Source organism: Salminus brasiliensis, chromosome 10 (assembly GCF_030463535.1).
Source record: "Salminus brasiliensis chromosome 10, fSalBra1.hap2, whole genome shotgun sequence".
Classification (NCBI taxonomy): domain Eukaryota; kingdom Metazoa; phylum Chordata; class Actinopteri; order Characiformes; family Bryconidae; genus Salminus; species Salminus brasiliensis.
The window spans coordinates 30,948,934-30,971,529 of record NC_132887.1 but is presented as its reverse complement, the minus strand read 5'-3'; the positions used below and the strand labels follow the sequence as shown (position 1 = coordinate 30,971,529).

The following is a 22,596-nucleotide window of genomic DNA, read 5'->3' as shown; positions in this document are numbered from 1 at the left end:
GCACTGAAGCCCTGCACATGCCATTCGCTCTGAAGATGCCAAGGGCCAAACTCAAGTTCCGTAACAGCGACATTCCATACAACACAAGCACGGGTCCAAACAACAAAAAAACATTCCCCCGACATCCGCATATTCACACGTCTTTCCTGCCTGCTTTTGAAGGGGTGCCGCACTCGGAAAAGAGAGGCAAAGAGGCAGATCACTCACTCTGCCGTTCCTTTAAAGGAAAGAAAATGCTCACACGCTTTGTTTGCAGTGGTTTTTAGCCATTTCATCTTCTGCTTTGTTTACTTCAGACAGGGAAAACCCACACTTTCTCATCAGAACGCCGTCCTCCAGTGTTGTAATCTCCCCACCATTTAGATCAACAAACCGCAACGCTCTGATTAACTGCGATGCCCTGCACAACATCTAGCGATAAGACTGGCGACGCTGTGACATTCCTTTTCATAATTAGAAACGTCTGTTTTCTGTTTATCCGCTCCACAGAGGTCACGACAACCTCAGTGCCAATGACCGTGACTACCACAACAGCCAGACCCAAAGCCAACACCACCGCCACTGCCACTACTGAAAGCGCGACTGTTCTGATCACCATGCACACGGTGCCTCCCGTTGTTGCATTCACAGGTAAAGAACAAACACAAACACCACTACATCACAGTAGCTCCGTCCAGAGTCATGTTACGGCCACAAAGAAGGATCCGTCATAGCATCGGTCATGCCTTTACTTCCATCAGTGGACCCCAAAGAGTTGATGAGTGCTTGCATACTGTACAAGGGAGTCGGACAGCCGGGTAAATGAGCTGAACGTAACCTTCCACACGTGCGCAAGTGAAAAGACAAAGCATAGTGGATCACAGAAAAATCAAGAGTAGCCTGTAATGGATCACAGAGCCAACATGCTAGTGCAGAAACATCATCTCACATAGCTACAGCCAAGGGAAAAACATGTCTCCTATGGAGTCCCATGTATTCATTTCAACTGATTAAAAAGTGTACACATTTCAGAATATCTGTAGCAATCGGACATTTCTTGTGAAACTCTCGTCTCCTAGATGATGGAGGTCTGAGCAAGGATGCCCCAACCCAGACAGAAATGTCCCTCGTCTACCAGTCAGCAGCCTGGATTCTGGCAGGTCTCCTTTTGGCTATAGTCATCTTCCTCATCGTAGCCATTCTCATCAACAAGAAGAAGAAATGGGTGCAGATGTCCTGCTACAGCGCACCCAAAAAGGTGAGCCTTTTCTAAAGCACATACTTTCACAGTGTTGGCAGGACTGTCCTGCCAGGATCATTAGCCAGAGTCTAAATATTATAGCTTTAATAAATCAAGTTCCTATAGATGATTAATGAGCCATAGTCTCATTATATCTGAATACAAGTCTTTCATGACTTTAATTGAGATTTATGTATTTATCCTCCACTGACTGTGTGGGCAGTGACTTATTAGCAGACAATACTGCGTCAGGAGTATTTTTCACCACCGTCCCACAAAATGAAATGATGCTGTCATGGGAAATGTAATTCATCTCAGGTTTTAGGAGATCGATGCTGTTCCAGCTAAGCGTTCACCACACACACAGCTAGTAAGACGTGCCGAGTCGAAAAAGCTGGCAGGATCTGCCTCCTGTCCTAAAAGCCAGCAGTGTTCCTTTAATGAAGCCTTTTGGAATCTTTCCCGTTTCCCTTCCCTAGACGGTGATCCTGAAGAAGCACGTGAACAAGAACTCTGTTGTGTACATGGAGCCGTCCAAAGAGAACAAGTTCCAGAGCGTAAAGAACGACTGCGGCGTGACCTTCTCCCCAGACGTGAGCTCGCCCTGTGGGGAGCGGATCAGCATCCCGCGGGCCAAGCTCAGCAACGGACACGCGAGGGTCCAGCGCTAACATCTCCGAGGTCACCTGGCAGGCCTTCAGGATGTTTCCTTTCATCTCCCCTACCATTTCACACACATCCTTGGAGCTCATGAGAGAAACTTTTACCACATGCTGAGGATTCTTCTGCCTGCCGTCGATTCACACAAAGCTCTTCGGTCTCCCGTGGAGGAAAGAAGTATTGTGAAACTCGTGACGTCTTGTTTTATTACATTGTTGTTTCGCCTCTTGTACCATGTTCGGAGCTTTAAAAGCCTCTGCGCTGCTGTCTCGGAAGCAACGAAGAGGGGGAACTGGACTTTCATTGACTTGGATGTTCCTTTAATGCCATATCGGTCCAAGCTGGAGAGATGGAATACAGCTTATGAACGTTTGACTGTGAACCTCATCACAGATCACTGCCTCTGTAAAGACAATTACATTTGTTATGAGGATCCACCATCAGAAACGCTTTAGGTCAGGAGACTTGCTCCTGGGTTTTCTCAGGCAGTTTGTTTGCGTAAACTCGGCTGGCTGTCCATTCAGAGCGACATAAGTAAAGGGCAGCTACCTGGCTGATTTTTTCTTTTCCTTGGACTTTGGCATAGGAAAGAAAGAGGAAAAAAAGAGGAGGGAAAAGACTCCTGATCTCCTGATCTTCTCCCGGTTTACATTTGATACAGTTCTAGTTCCAAGTGTATTACCTGTAGTCTTAGTCACTTCTATGCTTTCTGTTATGGCTTCCTCTCGAGTGGCAGTTACACACAGCAGTTAAGGACAGGGGACACTCTGGCGTAATAGTAAACCGTGCCTCAGAAAAACAAAACCCTTTAATCGAGCTAATGAGAAGGCAGATGATACCAGATCTGTGTCCAGTCATTTTTATAGGTCTGAAACAAAATGTCAACAGAGCTGCCCAATCCAACTAGCACACTGAGAATGATGAGTCTCAGACACTGCGAAGAACTGGCTTCATTCAGCATCTCCGCTCCAGATGGGGGGGGGGGGGGGGGTACAGAATTACAAAATAGTCACATTCAGTTCACTAGGTGATCATTTTACTTAAGCCCGCTCAAAATACTGGCCTTATTATTCAAACTGACCCTAAGGATTTATGTTGACTGATTTGTCAACGCCACAAAATAACTCAAGAAACACAAAGTGCCTCATTAGGACACATTTATGACTGTTTACTAACCAGAGTAGTAAAATATTCCTGGGCAAACTGCTGTGTGGACAGGGATTTATAATCTTCATTAATACGGTAAACACTGTATTTCTTTGTGGGCATCTCTGCTGCAAGAGCAACAAAAGGGAGAAAACCCAAACCCTAAAAGCGCTAAACATCAGGACATTACATCCGTTTTGCATGTTAGTGTTGCTGTTGGAGAAACAGACAGAAAGCAGCGAAAACTGAACCGCAGCCACAGATTTAAAACCAGTGGAGGAGGCCATCTGCAGATTGTATTTCCTAAATGTAAAAAGGTAGATAAACCATAGATGAAGAGTACATTATTTATTTTTTCACATAGTTTATTTATTAATACTAAACTCTAGTTCGAGTAATGGAGATTTTGTGTTGTTTGGACGTTGACCGAAACCTTAGTAGCCAAAGCTGCTGTACATTTTTTTTTATTTTGTAAACCATTTCCATTTCTATCTGCTTTTTATTCTTCGAGCTTATTTATTTTACTTCTTTTGCAAAACTGTAAATACATATTTCTTAGATGTTTTAAAGTAACATTTACACTTATTTTGAAAAAAATGAAATAAAATATATTGTGTGACGACTGTCTCAAGTGTTCATATTTTTTGCGCTGCTCAATCTTATTTCTATATTGTTTTTTTTAATCATCTGACCCCCGGCAAACATCTGTGGTTTACTCTTGACACAGTGATTTGCAGACTAATTTACTCTGTGGTCAGTGAGGATGTCTGCATGATGAGGCAATCACCATTCATGAAGTTTCCAAGACAGAAGACAGAGGAGGTCCAACAAGCTGAACTTTAGATTATGGCTCAAAACAAAATAAATGTAATGCCGCTTACAGAGGCGTGAAATGTCATTCCATTCCGCAACTTTCTGCCTAGTTACACATTGAAAACAGGGCAGCTTTTTTGGTAAGGAAGAACACATGATTTATTAGGTCTTTTCCAAAACTTATAATACATTAGCAAGTTCAACCACTGGAATCCGTCCTGAAACCGTTTGTTATATGAAAATAAAGCTTGACCCAAAAAATATCACTATGCTGAGATTCCAAATTTAGGACCTATTTAATGCAGAGTTTCAAAGTTGGTAAATACTGGACCCCCATTGTAACAATCAATGATTCATTCATACCTTTGGCATCCATTTCTGTGTAGAAATGTAAAACGACTTCATTTCAGAAGCTGCAAGCCTCCAAAAACATACTTATATCCTTCAGTAAAAAAAGTTCTGTTATCCAGGGACAAAACTGCAATCAGGTTTACAGAAGAATCTTGTAGTAGTCATCTTTGTAACTGTACAAGACCACCACCGCAACCCTGCAAAAGAAAAAGTCATTTTTAAAATCATGCTGAAATAATAAACTGGAATCGTGTCTTATATTCATCAGTGAAGTCATTGCATGCCAAAAAAATCCTTGCCATAACATCTCCATTGTTCTCTTCTGAAGCTAATTTGCAAGTAAACGTGGCCTTCACAATACTAGGACTGTAAAAGCAAACAAAAGGAAATTGGAAACAACTGTTCTGGCTAATGTATCAAAACTGCTGTAGGTGCCAAACGTAGCTTTAGTTGTACTGCTTCCCACACAGTTGTCCAATTCTTTCTTTTTTGTTTGTTTTTTGTTTTAAGACTGAAATTCTTGAAGCTTGTAGGCCTTATATTTATGGTATTTATGGAGGCTGGACTGGGAAAACCCACACATAACACCAAAAAAAAAAAGAAAAAAAAGATTTTTCAGCAGGTTTGGCAGAAGATTTCACAAACAGCATCGACATGAGCTGAGAGCTGGTGGCTGTTTTGTTCAGATGCCTTTCTCAGATCTGTTGTACAAGGTTGTGCAAAGTCAAGCAAACACCATGTGGAACCAAGAGAGCACATCTGTGAGCATCACGTTGAGGAGATAATTCAAAGCGTGAGGTGACTCAGGACACCTGGAAACGAAAGTTAGATTTTTTCACTGAGGTTCAGCAACCAGAAGGACAGAAGTCAGCCTTTCAAAGCTGGCTTGATTTTCTCTGTTGCTTGCATTGTGTTTCATGACTGCCAATAAAACAGAGCGGGAGATCTGACGCAGAGCTCTGGGGCACTCTGGGGAGGAAAGGGGGGGGGGTCTAGAGTACTACACTGATGGTTTTGGTGGATCCACAGCCATAAACACATGTTTCCCCACCTTTAATAGAAATAATCATGGGATGAAGGGGTGAGTTAAAGCAAGACAACACTCAAATGTGCAGGACAGGCACAGCACTTAAAGTTCAAATGTGGATACTGGAGCAGTAAATATTGTTGACAATAATAACAATAAAAATAATAATAATCCCAAGAATATAAAACTAAATGTTGACAGAACTAAGCATCATGGGATGTTTCCTTTTTTTTTTGGTGGTGGTGGTGGTGACTTCATGTAGAGTCATGGAAGTGTGGCCTGCATGGCTTCAGATGCAATGACTAATGATCAGTAATAGTGCAGCTACAGGGTTCAAAAACTAAAAATGGATTAGATAAGATTGGACTGCAGCGATATGAATTAGTTCTAATCAGCTGAAACTCGACCGCCTGGCAAAGTCTAAAGTACTAAACAATACAGTTTTGGAAACATGTTTGCTTGGTAAGTTTCTCAGACTGGAAGGGAGTGAGACGGTGGGGAATGGATGTTTTCACAAAACAGCCTCGAGACTGGTAAGATTAGCACCTCCCAGTTCACATGGAAACGGTGACTATGGTAAAATATGACTTATTTATTATCTAATGGTTATTAATGCTGCATACCTTGAACATATATGGTGAATGCCCCAAAGTGAGAGACCAACCCAATAAAATAAACATGCTATTTCATCATTTCTACTAAAATCAAGGATATTAAAAAGTTTATCCTGCTTTTGTCAGAGTAACTGTCTCTACTGTCCAGGAAAAAAGACTTTCTACTAGATTGTGGAGCATCTCTGTGAGGATTTGATTGCATTTGATTTGATTCAGCGTAAAGAGCGTTAGTGAGGTCAGGATGTTGGATGATCACCACCCCAAATAATCCCCAGCAAATCCCAACAGTGTTGGATGGAGCACAAACCATCCTTCCAGAGAACACAGTTCCACTGCTCAACACTGGGGGCTTAATACCCCTCTAGCCAATGGGTTCATTTTTATCTGCTCCTAAGTCCTATTCCATTGGCAATACTTCTCTACAGAGACTAGACAAGCTGTGTGTATGTACATGCTGTGTTAAAAATGGATGCAACTTAAAGTAGGTGAATGCGTTGATTAGAAGGGGTGTCCACAAACATTTTGACATATAGGGTACTTGGGAAGACGTACTTCAGAATCAAGGTTGAGGAATCACTCCTTTAGCAGAATAATTTAACCAGGATATAAAGCATTTTCTTCCACTCAGAAAAAAGCCTACCTTTTAATGATTTTAAACCGGTGGATCTCCTCACAGATGGACTTCAGGTAGCGCTGTTTGGGAAGCCTTGACAGCAAGTGCTTGACGCTGATGTTGAATTGCTCCTCTCCATCAAACTGAATGAATGAAGAAAAAAAAATAATAATAGCTGGACTTACTCAAGCTTATTTGCTAGCTCAAATTTCTGTTCTGCAAACTATTTAGTATAAAGTAATGAGGAATTAGACCATTACTCGTTACAAAAATAAACTAATTCATTAAACAAAAATAATAAAAAAGAAGAGCCCATTTCTGACAGATGTGCATATAAAAGTATTATAATATAAATGTGGTTATATATTATATCATGCAAGGAAAAAAAAAAAAAAAAAAACATCTTAAGCCCTATTTGGACGAGATAAGTTGTACATGGGGAGGTGGAGTAATGTAATTTTATTACAGGACGACTGTTAAATGTACTGTATGATGTTCATACAGGATAAAAAATCTCAGCATAATGACTAAGATGGGCATGGCTACTTTGTTTATGCACTGCCTCTCCAAAAGATGTGTGTAGGCTTTAGCTGCATGCTGCTCAATGACTTGCCTATAGCTGCCAGCAGCAGGTTGGCCACAGACTTGAAAGACCAGCTGTATCTGTGCCATGCAGGGCGAAATGACATGGTCATGAGATGACACCATGTAACAATATGACATTATGTCACGATATGATTTCTCACAATATGATATGGTATAATTTGATGTCACTAGATAATTGTCATGACAATACTATGTCACCATATGATGACATCACAATATGACACAATGTCATGCTATATCACAAGATCACCATGTTACTATAACAATATGATGTCATAATTTGATGATATGTCACTATTTAATACGGTCATAACATGTCTACTTGCGCAGGATTAATATAACCTGAGGTTAATTTTATGTACCTTCACAAACTTTTACGCTGTACAGAAAGCAAAAGACTTCGGAATCTTCACTACCGTGGAATGAAAAAAAAAAATGACAGACATGGCGCATTCACACAGGACTAAAATAACTGAGAAACTCAATAATTACATTACCCACCTCCCCATGTAAACCTAATCCTGTCTGAATAGGGCTTTAGTTATGTAATTGTATATTTTACAAAACTCCAAAGTATTGGCATTTGGAAGCCGGAGCCGAGCCAAATTAGTCACACCGAGGCCTGGCTCCCTGAAGTATAGGTTCAAGCATTGTGTATTGTCTTTAGCCTCAAACCCATCGGGAGCGTGCTCCTTTTCACACTTTCCTAGACCATGCTGTGATGTGCGTTTTATGGACAAGCCGGCCATTCATTCATTTGGTGTGCTACGCCAGTCTGCGTCAGTTACATTTCTCATCTGGATTTAGATTTCTTCGCACTGCATAATTGCTGTGTTTTTCTCTTATTCAAACAAAGACCGGGGGATTGTATTCCACCGCCCAGCCCTGGAAGCCAAAAAAGCTCTGTCGTCTTCCTTCTCTTCAAGTGGTTCATTCATTTGTAGTGCTGAGAAAGAAATGGAAAATTGACTGGAGGAGAGGGGTTCCCCCTCACGAGAAGAGAGTGGCGGAACCTCCACATCCATGTTTCCTTCATACTTTGCGCACCAGACAGGACCCCCCCCCCCACACTTTCCTGTTTGTGTGTCTGTAAAGGCTTCCCTCCCTTTCACTGTGGAATGCAGCTTATTTACTCAATAGCTCATCATAAAGACTACATACCTCCAGGGATAGGAAGTTGATGAGGGTTTCCTTGGGCAAGTCAACCTGGGAGTGGAGGGAAACGAGGTTACTTTCACAGCACAATGGATTCTTATCTGAAATGCACTGTGTACACAACACACACCACCATCACCACATAAACACACTGTACCAGGCAACAGGAACTTTCCGAAGAGTGTCTTAGCATTGCTGCTGGGACAACAATTGCAAAAAGCCTGCCAATTTCCAGTGAGTACAGATACAGGACTATGGAGAGACTTCAGTCTGATGATTAAGTCCATTGCTGCATTCCACAAGTGTTACTTGTACAAAGAAAACAGCTCATTATTTCACAAAATCAATCTGCTCCATCTAGGAGACTGAACTGTTTACTTACCTATGTGTAACTATGGCATTTTAACTATGCTGCTAATGACTATTTAGCACTCAATTAATCTGCAGCCTATTTTATTGATGTTTAAAGTAATCCAACCCAAAAAAATATATATATAATATTGCATCTACTAAATGTGTTAATCAGTTCAAATGAGCCATCTCGTCCCAAAAAAAAAAAAAAAAAAAAAAGTAAATGAACCTGCACACAATGAGTTCAGCAAATTGCCAACAGAGATGACGTGCAAGCTAAATGAACTGATTAATCTGAAGCATTCATTTTATAGGAAAGAAACACAAAGACTTTATTTTTCTAGTAAGAAGTTTAACTGCAGTTTTAGCAATCCATTAAAATGAGTAAGATCTTCAATAAGACCAGCTGCTAAATAGATAAAGCCATGCCGTGCCCCTGTCCCCCAAAAGTGGCACTACAACCCAGCCTAATAACATTACTTCAACAGTTTTCTGCAAATAAATATGTCTGTAAACTAGCAATTTATTAAACCTACAGCAAAAATTACCAAACCACAGCAAGGCCAAAGTTAGCCCGCATTAGGATAAGGACACAGATATTCAAATATATTTTACTGATGTCCAATGAAAACCATGTATCTCCCTTTTTGTCTGTTTTTAGTTTTCTCTGTGGGTTGAAGCCTGTAGCTGCTCCGTCTACATAATTCTGGATGAATGAACCAATAGAAATGCTCTGAATGACTTGAAATAAACTTTTTACATTGACTTCTATTTAAAGTTTTTGCCTTCTCCTGTAAAGTCACCATTTTATGTATTTATATTTATATTTTCTATATATCGCAGCTGCCCAAGACGTAGTGCAAACATAGGTTAGGGTAGGTTTCTAAAGTTCTCACATCAGTTGTGATGATCCAGGGTAGCTAAACCTTAAGTTACCATTGACACACTAAATGACATGAGCATTCTCAGGTTCCTTAGGGGAACAAAGAGTTTTGGTAACACTGGTAACACAAACCCACCAGGATTTCGCTGCCCTTTTTCAGCAACTGGATTAATAAAGTTTTCTTATTTTTAATGTACGGGGTTTAATAGACTAGAAGTCTAATAATCTTTAACTTTTTAAGTGCAGCTTATTGGGTTCTTGTAAAAAAACAAAACAAAAAAATAAATAAAAACAACTAGATGTGCAACAAATTATGTGCCCCTCAACAAAGAACACAAAAAAAATAAGTCTATAAAGTTTAAATACTGTAAGGACTGGATAAATTATAGGATGGACTGCAAATGTACTGTGCACAGTAACACCTAATATGAATTCACATCCAAACCACAAATAAATAAATAATAATACATGAAACAATACATATTCCCTCCAAAAATTCCAGTCTTGTCTAGAATTTCCATAGTGTGTTAAAAACACACACACACACACACACACACACACAAAAGCATTCACTTACAGCCAGCACCTCTATGTCATTACTCTTGTTCTGCAAATTGCTACCAAGATTCTGCAATCTGGTTTGGATCTGGAAGAGGAGGAGAGGGAAAGAAAGGAACAGTTACTCCCATGATCACTATAAACGTCAGTGGAAAACAAAAGGCGTTTTATCCTCGCGTGCATCACGGCTCGGTGAGAAGCAGTTCACTCCGCTTGGCTCTCAGCTACAGGCAGCAAGTTGAGTCTGCGGAGGCTGTCGAGGCTTCACTCGAGCCTCAGCCAGGCCAGCAGTGGAAGAGCGACGTCAGCACCCTGCTCTACTCAATCCGTAATTTCACCATCGCAACTGAGCCATGCCAAATTACTCGCGCCAAACGATCGCGGACATGCCGAATGACTCTGTAATTCCATAATACAGTAAAAATACATTTTGCGCGATCCCCTGCAAGTTTGTCATGATGATCGCTTGCAGATTCTCCTGTATTAATCATTTCGACCCTTTTTTCGTTCTACCTGTGTGTATGACCAATCGCTGAAATCTGACAGTCATCATTTTGAAATACTGTAATACCAGAATACTGCCCAACTCTATGGTGCATAGTTAAACACAGTGGTAGATCATAAACACAGCTAAACCCAGTTTATGCAAGCAATCCTTGTTTGCTTATATATATATATATATATTGTTTTTTTTTTTTTTTTTATTATTATTATTTATTTTATTTTTTTTCCCCAACAACCAAAATCCCACTACTTACAGGTTGGCAATATTGTTGCGGCAAAGAACAGCAAGCTAAATATCTAATTTAACTTCAATGTATCTAAACTTCAGTCTTTCTAGTTTAAGCTAGTTTCCTAAGACGAGCAGCAGGACGTTCTAACAATCTTAAGATAAAGGTTCATAAACACATTCTTAAAGGCAACATTCTCAAATAGTCTCTTAAGAAAACGACTGTGGTATGACATCAGGGAGCTATTACTTTCCTTAAGTAGACACAAACAGTACTTCTGTAAAATCTCCACTTTTAAATGTTGTTAAATTAGACATTACCTCGAGTCGTCAACTATTTAAACTGATCTTTTTAAAGGCTTACCTTCCGACAGGGATTAAGCCTAGTCCTGTATGTATGCCTAATCCTGCATGTTCTGAATGGTGATGCTCCATTAAAATATAAATTAGTCTTGGACTAGGTTTAATCCCTTTCTGGAAAACCAATCCTTACAGTTACCAGTGAGAGGGGCCCTTTTTTTCTAACATTACTTTTTTTGGAAAGAAAAGTTAAGGAAAAAAAACAAGAAAATTCAGAATTATTGAGTTAAGAAAAAACAGCACACGTATGAAGAAACTGTTTTGTTTAACCTTTGCAACACTGGCACCCTTACAAACCTGTGTCTCGTAGCGCCGCCGGGTGCTGGCAGAAACCTTCTCCGGCGTGACCAGGTTCACATTCATGCTCATGGCAGCACTGCCACCGTGCTGCTCTGATGACCCTGGCAGACAAAAAAAATGCATGTATACAAGATGTCAAAGCCAGTCAACTACTGATTTAAAAAAAACAATGCATCAGAGTTTGTTTTTGTGTTGATTTTCTTGCATAACTAACTAAATCAGCATGTTTAGAGTATGAGAAAAGTCTGAATGCCAGCTGTAGTGTGAAATGTAACAATCTTGACTCTCTTTGAGAACTAACACTCTTTGTGGCCTTGTTGCTTTTGGGAAATGAGTTAATAAAAGTCCCTTTGCAGCGTGAGAAAAAAACAACACAATAGAATTTGGGAGAAAGAGAGGCTTAGCAGCAAAATCCAGACTTCAGTGGCAAAACTACCAGACAGAGGACCATAAATTATGCTTAGTATACCCATTTGAGGGGCTACTTAAAAGTACACAGTATGCTCACAGCCATCAAAGCTTCAGGACACTGCTCTCCCAACTGTTTTTAAATAAACAAACATGTTCTCTTTGGAAAACTGCAAAACCAAAGCAACAACTGACAAAAGCCCCACCAGATCCCACACATAATATCCCCTTGTTGTGATGTCAGCAGTCATGGGAACAGCTGTGTAAACCATGCCTGAGCCAAGGGATTGTCAGGTCTTATCAGCCCTTAACAATAGTTCGTCCAAAAATTATTTAGAAAAAAAAAAGAAAAAAAACGAATGCATCATCACAGGCCCCCATCACACAATGCTACGCACCATGAAAGCTAGTATATGCTTCTTGCTGGAAACATGAAAATAGCCAAACAATATAAACACACTCCTGCTCTTGAAAAAACATTAACACAGTAACTGGACAGCTCAACATGCTGGGAGGAGAATGTTATGTCAGTCAGCTAATGGACACCTGTTCCTGCTAGCATTGTGCTAGTAAGTAAAGCAATGGGGGGGGGGGGTTAATTATGCTCTCGTAGACCATCTGTGGCATCACCGAGGATCACAATGCCCAAATAATAAAACATGATAACGTGGGGCTCACATGGGTGGAACATGGGCTAGGTGGGTTCCAGGTGAGCATGGGCTCAGAGTGGATTTGTATGTGTTGTGGCTGGGACCCAGTTGGGCTTCCCAAATCATAGCCCACCATAATCTTACATGGGTCCCATCTATGCCCCATTGGCAGTGTACAACCTAGACAGGGACCATGTTTAATCCCTCCTGGTCCCCATCACTGACCCTAGTGGGATCCTGGCAGGTATCCATATGTGGGGCCAACATGGAACTCAGACAGTGGTTTTATTAAAAAGGACCAATGAAAAACATTATTCATGCGGTCATCAGATGGAAAGTGCAAGTGTACACTGTGCCCCCCCCACCCCCCCGTCTAAACAGCAGCACCAGTTCCACAAGTGCGCAAGGGGACCTTAGCTGAGTTTTTCCATAGCTGTGGGCGGTCTCTTCAAGCTTAATAACAACAGAAAAGGTCAAGAAGAAAATCTCATACCTGAGTTTACCAGCAATGATCCCTTAGGATTTTGGAGAGAGGTTCCCTCTGATATCTCTCTGGTGGGAACAAATCAACAGAGAACATTAGGTCAACCGTGTGAGGACCAGGGTTATAAAGAAGGGCATAAAGAATCAGCGCAGTGCCATTTACCGGCTTCTTTCTTCAAAGAGTTTGGTCCTGCATTTCTGGATGATGTGATCCACTAGGTCCGACTCAGGGATCCTCTTTTCCAATTGACGGTCCTTCTCAAAAGATTTCACCTAGAGCAGTGGAAAAAAAAAAAAAAAAAGAGATGATTACCTCAACATCTACAGTGTATGGGGGAGAAGGAGCACTATTCTAAAAACACTGAACCTTGTGTTTACCATGCTGCTTAATAATTTGCCTTAATTTCTTTGAAAATGTTCAGTTTGGGCATGTTTATTAGTTAAAGACCCATTACTGAAATGTCTAGAACGTCTATAAAAAGAACAAGCAGTGTAATTTTCACACCAGTGCAAAGTAAGCAGCTGTGCAGCTTTCTTAAAGCTTACCTTAAAATAGCTGCCCTCTTTGTCAGAGACAAGAACCATGAAGGTAATGCCTGAGAGTCTGCACTGTTCCATGAGAGCCTCCTGAGACTGAAACATATACATTTATCTTCAGCCATACAGAACAAGCAAGAATTGCATTAAATCAGCATTAAAAAAACAATAGGGCTGGTCATTTGAAATTCTGTTATAAATATGATGGTCATCGACTGATGTGAATGTGAAAGGGTAATATTTTTTTAAATCTTTAAATCATTCTAAAGATCATTTAAAGAATGCAGGACCACAAATCCATTAAATTATATATATTGTGGTGTAAATTTAGTCACATTATTCTGCCATATAATTAATCACAAGTTAAAATGCTAGCTAACATCTTTGAAAACTGTCAAGCCCTTCGAGCTTCAAGTATGGCTCGGCTCGACCCTCAAAATCCACGGAAGACAAGCGTTCAGGCTTTTTTCTGTCCTGGCACCAAAGTGGTGAAATGACATTCCCCTGGGTGTCCGAGTCGCTTGCTTCCGAGATTACTTTGGAGAATAGCAGAGCAGTCCCCTTATTGTGTTTAGTAGAGTCTAAACTTAGAGGTATCTTTGAATTTTTAGCCATTTCAAACTAGCTGAGGTTTTTCTTGGGTAAATAGCAAAGCACTTTTGTAAGTCGCTCTGGTGAATGTACATGTCTAGAGGAATACAGTTTTTTTTCTTACAATATTTAGTTAGTTATGAGATTTTATCCAGCACCGTATTTCATTATTTCAGCATAAATAAAGTGTAATATACCCTCTGAGCTCAACAGCAGCAACGTTTACGTCACTAAATAAAAGCCCCAATACGCCACTAGGCTCTGTAAAGAGAGTGACCTACAGGAGGAAGGAATGTGTACTTTATGCCCACTTTCGTGTTCATGTTGTCCCTCTCAATAAACATCATGACCTGCATTTTGTCTGCAAAACTGTTATCCCATTTCTGCACATTTTGTCAAGTTATTGGCTCTTCAATTCAAATGAACATTCGTTTAATATAAAATAAAAGAATATATTGTTACTCAAGGTTAATTTCAGACGTCTTACTAAACGCCTGTGTATTTTTATAAAGGCTCATGTTCGTCGTCAGTTGAAAGGCCACCCTTTAGTAGTTGCCAAAATTACAAGCATCTCCAAAGTGACAGGCATTAGAAATGAACATAAGCTACAGGTCGAGAATGAGCATTGCTCTGTTTGACAGAAGAGAGGCTGATAAAACCGCAGAGGGTAACCAACTGCTCAACTGACTCCTTCAAAAATCGACAGTGGCATGTTTGGCTAGAACAGAGGCTACATGGTCACGTTGTCTGTGTATAGGAAGCTAACTCACCCATGTAAGACCATTACTCTCTGTTTGTGTGAGTGTGGGTTTCAGAGAGGCAGAGAGAGACAGAGAGAGGGGAAGACAAAAAGACAGCAAAGAGAGTCGGTCGTGATGAGCAGACCTACAAACCTCCTGAAAGAAAAGTCTGCCTTTCTGACACTGCAAGTAGTGTGTCAACAGATTCCTGAGAAACTATTCGTGTGAATTTCCATGAAGGCGAGCCAGAAGTGCGTCCACTGATCAGTGTGTGCCTGGGGGCAGATTTATCTTCATCACACCTGCTGGTGTGATGTCTGTTTGCAGCTCAGTGAGCATGGAGTAGACAGCTCTCCGTGCAGTAAACATCATTCTGCACTCAGTGACCCCGTCACTGTGCAACCAACCCTGACAGCTCCCGTCAACAAACCTAAACACGCAGCCTCAATTGCAGCAAACACTTTCACCTGTCGGGCCACCTGTTAGGTTAACGCTCCACAACTCACATGCTTGTGACTTCATTCAAAATATCTCTTCCTGTCAGGATGAACATGTTTAACTAGTAAGAAAAGCATAGTTCTGCTGAAAACTAGACATAGATGTAGTCGGGTGTACAGAGTGTGATGAAGCTAACACAGTTAGCACATTTAAAAGTTAGCAATAAAGCCCTTATAATCCCTCGATTAGAATCATGCAAACTGTATACCTAAACAAATCTCACGTTTGCCGCAAATTGGGCATAGTCAAGATGTATGCTGCCCTAAAACAGACCTGCTTGTGTTGTTTCTGACACATCATGTTGATGCTTTACGGACCTGTAATAGTGTCTATGCAGTTGCCACTCTGGGCTTAGCAAAGTGCTAACAGCACTATGTAACTTTGGTGAGGCAGAGAGGACAACCTTCGTTAGAAATGTGGAACGAGTCATATTTGTGTAAAATCTCAGCCTGTCCACAAATGCATGTCCTTTAGTGGTGGCATAAAGCACAAAAGCCCAGGAGCAAGAAATACTGGTTCTCCAAAACGCCATCTGTGATCAGAATATGTTCGGAGTTTACTTGACCACATGAAAAGCTAGGTGTAAACTGTGATCAGATCACCGTCTGATCACTCAAACCACATTCGGATCTAAAACACATTGTAAACCAAGTGTGAATGGAATGCGCTTTCCACATCTGGATACAGTCAGAGGCAGTTACAGGCAGGCGGAAACACTTCTGTCCAAAAAAAGTTAACATGGGTCATTATTACTGTATACGCGCTCACTCTCGCTCGCTCTCTTACTATTATGATCTCCCTCGGTCACTGTGTGTGTACTTTTACTGGTAGATAAACGTTCACCTGCGGTTTAAATAGTCTTTCAGATGTTCACCGCCTACCGCGATGTAGCCGGACCACCTCGATTACAGAACCATTGTTTACAGAAAGTAATTCTTTTATGCAAGAAAGCAAGACTGGATCTTATCTGACCAGATATTGTTTACATTTCCACTGAAACGTATAAACAGATTTTGGTCAAAGTATATACAGATACAATCTGGTTTACAAATTAAAAATAAAAAAATAAAAACAACGATGATGTAGCACCTGAGGTCTAAAGGCTAGAAAGGCAGAATTGGTTTGATCCCCAGGACCAGCATCCACGGCTGAGGTGTCCTTGATCAAGGCCCCTAAACACCAGTTGCTCTATAGGTGCTGAGGTGGCTGCCTGCTGCTTCAGGGGTACTCTAATTGCCATTGCCCATAGTGTGTGCATGTGTGTGTTCACTGCCACGGGTGGGTAAAATGCAGAAGTTGAATTCCGTTGTACTGCTGTGCAATGGCAGCAAAGTGTGTTTAATCTTTAAAACAGTAAAAGCAGCCACCATCCTCAAGCCGGTTTCCAGCCATACCTTGTCAGTTTTGCTCGTTAGAGAATATGCCTGACTATGCTGCCTGCCACCAGCAGCCAGAGCCCAAGATAGCACAACTGGTCTTGCTCTCTCCAGGTGGGTGAATGGATCTCTTTCTCTCCACATCACATCAGCTAGCGTATGCTAGCTAAAGCATCAGAGTTGGGTAGTCGGTGCTTTCCCCCAAGCGTGTTGGTTGTTTCGAAAAGACGCAGCAGCAGGCTACACGTGTCAGAGGAGGCATGTGTCAGTCTACACCCTCCCAGTGTCGGGAGCATTACATGTGATGGGGAAGAGCACTAACAAGTCGGTTGGGTAAAACTGGGTAAAAATAACAAAATAAAAATCCCTTCAAATCATCAATTTAAAAACCCTAGTATCATAAGAATATTCAGTAATGATATTAATGAATTATCTTCATCGACAACCAAAGTCCAAGACTGTCCTGGCTAGTATTGTGCCATGTTCCCCTCCCAAAGAAAGCAAGGCCAACTGTACTCATTTCGGACTCAAGGTCACAGATGTTGGGACCATGTTTTTTTTTTTTTTTTTTTTTTTGTTTTTTTAGCTTGTTCATAACAAGAACTTGTAGGAATATCTAATTTGGACCACCAACAACGAAGCAATGAAACACTGTATGAAACAATTCAACCGATTCTCAGTAGCAATTAAGACGACAGCAACAGACTGTCTAGTTTTGTTGTGATGTTCCTATTGTTTTCCCTGTTAGACCTACAATTCACATGACTCATAACCCCACACATAAACCCACGGTTTTATTTTCTGACTACTTTTCAGCCCCCCCCCCCCCAAACAAGCAAGACATACATTTCCTCCATCTATCTAATATTGCGCATGTCCCTGTTGTGCCATCAAAACAGCTCAGAACTCCAAACGCCAGCATTAACCTTTTTCATAGGATAGGTCTTCCGTGAGATGGCAAGCTGGCTTTCCTATCCATACACATCAACTGAGCCTTGTGACACTATCGCCAACACCCAACAAGACCTGCATTTTGGGGATGTTTCTGATCGCCATCTAACCGTCACGGCTTGGCTCGTCAAAGTGACTAAGTACCTTATGCTTGCCCAAATGTCCTGCTTTTAACTTCAAGAACTGGCTGCTTACTTGCTGCCTAATATATCCCACCCCTTGACAGGTGCCACTGTAACCAGTTATTATTATTTACTATAATTTTTTTTAATTGAGGCCCATATTTATGATTCGTTTCTATATATGACACATTTGTATGAAAAATGTAATACCCTTATACAGTCACATTGTAAGTAACTTTTTTGCTTGAATAAATAGTGGAACAAGAGCAGTTTTCCTCCTCAAATAAAAGTAGGGGTGAATGCTCAGGTCAGTTGCATGCATACTAACGGTAAAGTATAGTCGTATGTCAGATTTTGGACCAGTATTTCATCACCTTCCAGTCAAGCAGATGATGAGGGAAGAAGACAATCAAGCCATTGTTGATTTTGGGCTCAGGGTACATGGTTGGGCAATACAAGGTTTAGAGCCAGGCCAAGATACACAGAAGTGTATCTTGGCCACTATTTAATCAAAAATAGAAGTCTAATTGGGGAATAGAAATGAAAGAGAAAACAAAGAGAGTATAAAAATGATTGAGTGGCAGGACGTGGGGAGAGACATCGCTCTGAAAGAAGTAAGACTCTTGCATCGTAAATGCTCAGGCGCAGGCTCTTGCCATGCACTAAGCAATCAGTGCATGTAATATTGACGTAAGACTCCCTGGCACAGATCAGGGGAGCGCTGTGGATGTGGAGGATGTTCCTGTGTCATGGCAACAGCAAAGGAACTACAGGGCGTACGCAACACTACAAAAAGTACATGAAAGACAACTACACATCACACCAATGTGTGTACTCAAATTTCCTGCTGAATTACTGAAGACTGACCTGTGACACATCGTAGACCAAGTCAGCTGACACTCCAGCAGTCCACAGCTTCTGGGTAGCGTTGATGGCTCTGCCCAGTGAGGTGTGGCCTACAGGTACCACCAGCACGTCACAGGAGCTAACAAGGGGCTGTGGAGATCAAATCAAGGTGGTGTAGAAGCAGTCAACCAAAACTCGGACAGAGAAATAGAGGTCTCAGCCTCACCGGTTCTTCCATGGCTGCCACAACAGTGCAGATTTTATCCAGAGCTATGCTGGCTCCCACAGCTGAAGGCACAGGAGCAGTGGCTGCTGGGGCACGGAACTCCAAGATCTGAGCAGAGCAAAAGAAAAAAAATTTCAGGTCAAGTTTTATTATATTTTATTTAGTATAACTGCTCAGTGAGGGTGTGTGAGATAGATAGAGGGGTAGATACCAGGTGGTCATATCGCCCTCCTGCTGCTATAATATCAGGCACAGTGCGCCTGCGTTTCTTAATAAAGGCCACAAACTGGAAGATGACTCCGAAGTGGTGTTGCACCTTGTAGACCAGCCCCAGGTTGACCACCACCTGTAACCAACCAAGTATCAAGGTGAGCTCACATTTTGATTTCAGAGACAGGTCAGAAATCATATTCTCAGTTTAAAAAAAAAAATTATAATAATAAAAAATACTACCCCCCCCCCACACACACACACCGTCCCCTCATGTATCCTGTATTTCTTGTCACAGAATCTATCCAAGCATGACAGATCCACAGCCAAGGTTTTCGTCCCATGAAACGCAGTTCCTCTCTTCTTGTAAATGTCATTTAGGAAGTTTTCATTGCCACTGCTTCTTGAATCTGGGGCATCACACTGAACAGCAAGAACAACAGTGTAGTCTGACCCAACTTAGGCCTTGAAAAGTTTGTCTGGTAGGCTGCTGTTTTGTTCGTTGTGCATTACCAGGGGCCAAGATACCAGAAGAATGTTCCTGCTGAAGGTTGCAGCCGATAAGACCATGGCTGTGCTCATTGGAGGGAAATCAGTGAAGTCACACACTGTCCTCAAAATAAGCTTTAGGATGTTGATATACACTATATAGACAAAAGTATTGGGACACCTGCTCATTCATTGTTTTCATCAAAATCAAGGGTATTATATAAGTCTACACCATAGACTGTCTAGGCTTTCTACTAGATTTTGGCACATTGCTGTGAAGATTTGATTGTGCATTAGGCATGGTGTCAACAGGTTTATCTGCTTCAAGTCCTATGATATTGGCAGTGTTTCTCTACAGGGAATAGACAAATTGTGTGTGTCCATTTAAACTAATTAATAAAAAAAACAGTACACCTGATTCACTTATCTGATTCCTGTTAAAGTCCGCCCACCACTCAAACTGTGGTAAAACACCCAACAACGGTCTAATCTTTGTTTATGCATGAATAGGCAATACCTCATTCAAATAAATTGTGCATGTACATTTCTTCAGCAGATATACTACCTGTAGTTTAACTCCAAGTTTCTTGAGCAGGCCAGTGAGCTCTTCCAAGTCTTTCAAGCCTTGCTTGGCCAGCTGTGTAACCGCTGCAATCTTCTGTTTGGTCAGTGAGTTGATGAGGGGAATGAGCTCGTGCAGCTCCCCCTTCTGCTCAATGAACTTATACAGCGTCTGCAACTGCATAAACATAAACAGAGAACATGAGAATGAGTGGAGCCTTAGCAGAGACGATGTGGAGAGACTATGAAATAAAATGTGATAGCTAATGTACTGACAAATATTTCTGCTTTAGCAAAAAGCTAAATGCAGTTCATTAATTACCTTTACCAAAAGATTTAGCTTGACACTTACAGATGACCATTTGTGTGTATATAGTGTATAAAACATTGGCTGTATTTCTAGTGACTTACGCTGTTGTTGGACAAAGACAGGTTGCAGAACTTGGCTTCCACCTCACGCTTAGTCAGCTTTTCACTCTGTGTTGTGAAAGACAGAGAGATTCCAAGTTATGTTACCAAGAGACCTCGAGGGAGTGCTTGAAATGTTATCAAAATGTGAACTCCATGAACTCCAATTTGGGGAGTTCAACAGTAGGTTACAATAGCCTTTTTTTTATTTGAATGGCTGAATAAACCACTGGGCATATAGAGCATTAAAAAATAAGGAGAGACGCAGCTTCCTGCATCTCAAGTGGACAAACACACCTCACAGTAAGACAACACAAACCTAAAGCATGCTATATGTTGATTTCCATCTAGACAGAAACAGTAAGTATGGAACAGCTCGAGCTGAATGTTGCACATCTGTGACCCCTACTTCAGAATGGGTCATCCTGGTCACAAATCACCAAATGATGCAGAGCAACGAAAATAAATCATTCTCCTGGCACTGATGTAATAGGAAATACAACAATTTTAAATCAAAATTAAAAATGAAAATTGATTGATTGATGTCCAGAGGACATTTACTCACATATGAAAAACACTGGTCAGCCAAGGTAAAATGACCAGTTTAGCTGATTATCAAGTAAAAAGAAGCACACATGCTCAACACAAAACAACCTTCTGAACATTTTAGTGCACAATTATGCTTTATAATTGCTTCATTTACCTTTGTGGAAAAACAAGAAAAAAACCCAAAAGATTTTACATGCTCTACATTTTACATGTTTTCTCAATACACCAAATTCAGCAGATAAACAGAAAAAACTGTGTCAAGTAGTGTCAATCCATTGCAAAGTTTAATCATGTTAATCAGAGCAATATTTTGTGATTATTTATGATTAATCACAAGTTAAAATGCTAACACTTTTACTTTTGGAGCAATAGAACTAATAAATGAGAAGTACGCTTAATAAACTGCCTTTTATTATGATCTCAGTGTAGTGTGAGAACTTGAGTCTGTGAGTAAGAGTGTGAGTGACGAGGGAGCGGTAAGAGAAAAAGAGTTATTTATGAGATTTAATTCATATTTCAGCATAAATAAAGAGTAATCTACCCTCTGAGCTCAACAGTAGGGACATGGTGTTTACATCACTACATAAAAGCAAATAATACCTCACCAGGCTCTGTAAAGAGGGAGTGACCTACAGGAGGAAGTTGGGGCCAAACTTGGTAAGATAATTCATTTGCTTTACAAAAGTTTGCAGATAAATTGTGCACATTAACGCGTTAACATTGACAGCACTAACTATAACTTAATTTCACATAGACACTCCAAACTGCAAACGACTGCTTAGGGCGACTGCTTACAACTGTAGCAGTGAGTATGTGTGTGTACGAGTCTGAGCTCACCATGGCATCACACAGTATATTGGAAGCCTGGTTTAGTTTGTCTTCTGGAACTCCACTGTGCAGTAAAATGGCTCGCAACATGCTGGTGTGGTTCAGGTAGATAGTGTAGTTCCTTTCCTGCAACCCAGCATGAAATACAAAACATTAACAGACTTCTTTCCAACTCTAACACTTTACAGAGGACAGTGTTTGCTTTTTCTGAGGCCATTTGTAATATCAGGTATTATTAGACCTGCTTACAGAAGCTCGCCATTTCCTCTGATATAATTCTGGAACAGTTTATTTATTTATAAAGCATGCAATAGGATGTATCCGCCATTTCCTGAAAATCAAACCATTTTGCCAGGTGGAGCGGTCATCAGAGACTGATCTTTACAAAGGTTATTTAAACAATTTATTTCTTGTTCCATGGATGCCGTGTTCACATCTCTGGTTTAAAAAAAGTTTAAAAGTTTAAAAAAAATTATTTCTCCCCATGCAGACATAATCATAGTTCTTTCCAATCATGTTCTAAAAAAACAGAAAAAAGACCCTGAGAGAAATAACTGAGTTTCCATAGAGTTGACATGACTAGAACTAGGGGTGTGTATAGCACAGAAAACTGAATCGGCTGGCTATCAGCTGATTTTCAGCCAAAAAATGTGTGATTGGACGATATTTTTCTGATTAGCCAATCCTGAGAGCCCATCAGATCATATTTGCAAGTTATGGATTTTGGCAACTCTGCG

At 40.8% G+C, this 22,596-nt stretch overlaps 2 protein-coding genes across 3 annotated transcripts in view; one reads left to right on the top strand and one right to left on the bottom strand.

Moving 5' to 3' along the window:
• The window catches only part of LOC140564386 (cysteine-rich motor neuron 1 protein-like), a 60,366-nt gene extending 56,722 nt beyond the window's left edge, over nucleotides 1–3,644 (top strand). Inside the window, exons 13-15 of the mRNA XM_072689802.1 lie at nucleotides 490–630; nucleotides 1,059–1,237; nucleotides 1,699–3,644. Coding sequence (XP_072545903.1) covers nucleotides 490–630; nucleotides 1,059–1,237; nucleotides 1,699–1,890 — 512 coding nt within the window. The 3' untranslated portion in view covers nucleotides 1,891–3,644. The remainder of the gene's footprint in view (nucleotides 1–489; nucleotides 631–1,058; nucleotides 1,238–1,698) is intronic.
• Nucleotides 3,645–3,988: 344 nt separating this feature from the next.
• eif2ak4 (eukaryotic translation initiation factor 2 alpha kinase 4) overlaps nucleotides 3,989–22,596 on the bottom strand; it is a 44,205-nt gene continuing 25,597 nt past the window's right edge. Inside the window, exons 26-39 of one of the 2 annotated variants that reach the window (XM_072689801.1) lie at nucleotides 21,869–21,985; nucleotides 20,486–20,551; nucleotides 20,079–20,252; nucleotides 19,026–19,160; nucleotides 18,815–18,922; nucleotides 18,610–18,738; nucleotides 13,474–13,560; nucleotides 13,091–13,200; nucleotides 12,938–12,996; nucleotides 11,384–11,487; nucleotides 10,016–10,084; nucleotides 8,211–8,255; nucleotides 6,471–6,586; nucleotides 3,989–4,386 (exon numbers count right to left, since the gene is read on the bottom strand). In XM_072689801.1, the coding sequence (XP_072545902.1) occupies nucleotides 4,329–4,386; nucleotides 6,471–6,586; nucleotides 8,211–8,255; nucleotides 10,016–10,084; nucleotides 11,384–11,487; nucleotides 12,938–12,996; nucleotides 13,091–13,200; nucleotides 13,474–13,560; nucleotides 18,610–18,738; nucleotides 18,815–18,922; nucleotides 19,026–19,160; nucleotides 20,079–20,252; nucleotides 20,486–20,551; nucleotides 21,869–21,985 (1,377 nt within the window). In that variant the 3' untranslated portion in view covers nucleotides 3,989–4,328. Of the gene's footprint in view, nucleotides 4,387–6,470; nucleotides 6,587–6,760; nucleotides 7,107–8,210; nucleotides 8,256–10,015; nucleotides 10,085–11,383; nucleotides 11,488–12,937; nucleotides 12,997–13,090; nucleotides 13,201–13,473; nucleotides 13,561–18,609; nucleotides 18,739–18,814; nucleotides 18,923–19,025; nucleotides 19,161–20,078; nucleotides 20,253–20,485; nucleotides 20,552–21,868; nucleotides 21,986–22,596 lie in introns of those variants that run through there. The other variant, XM_072689800.1, reaches the window with a different exon arrangement.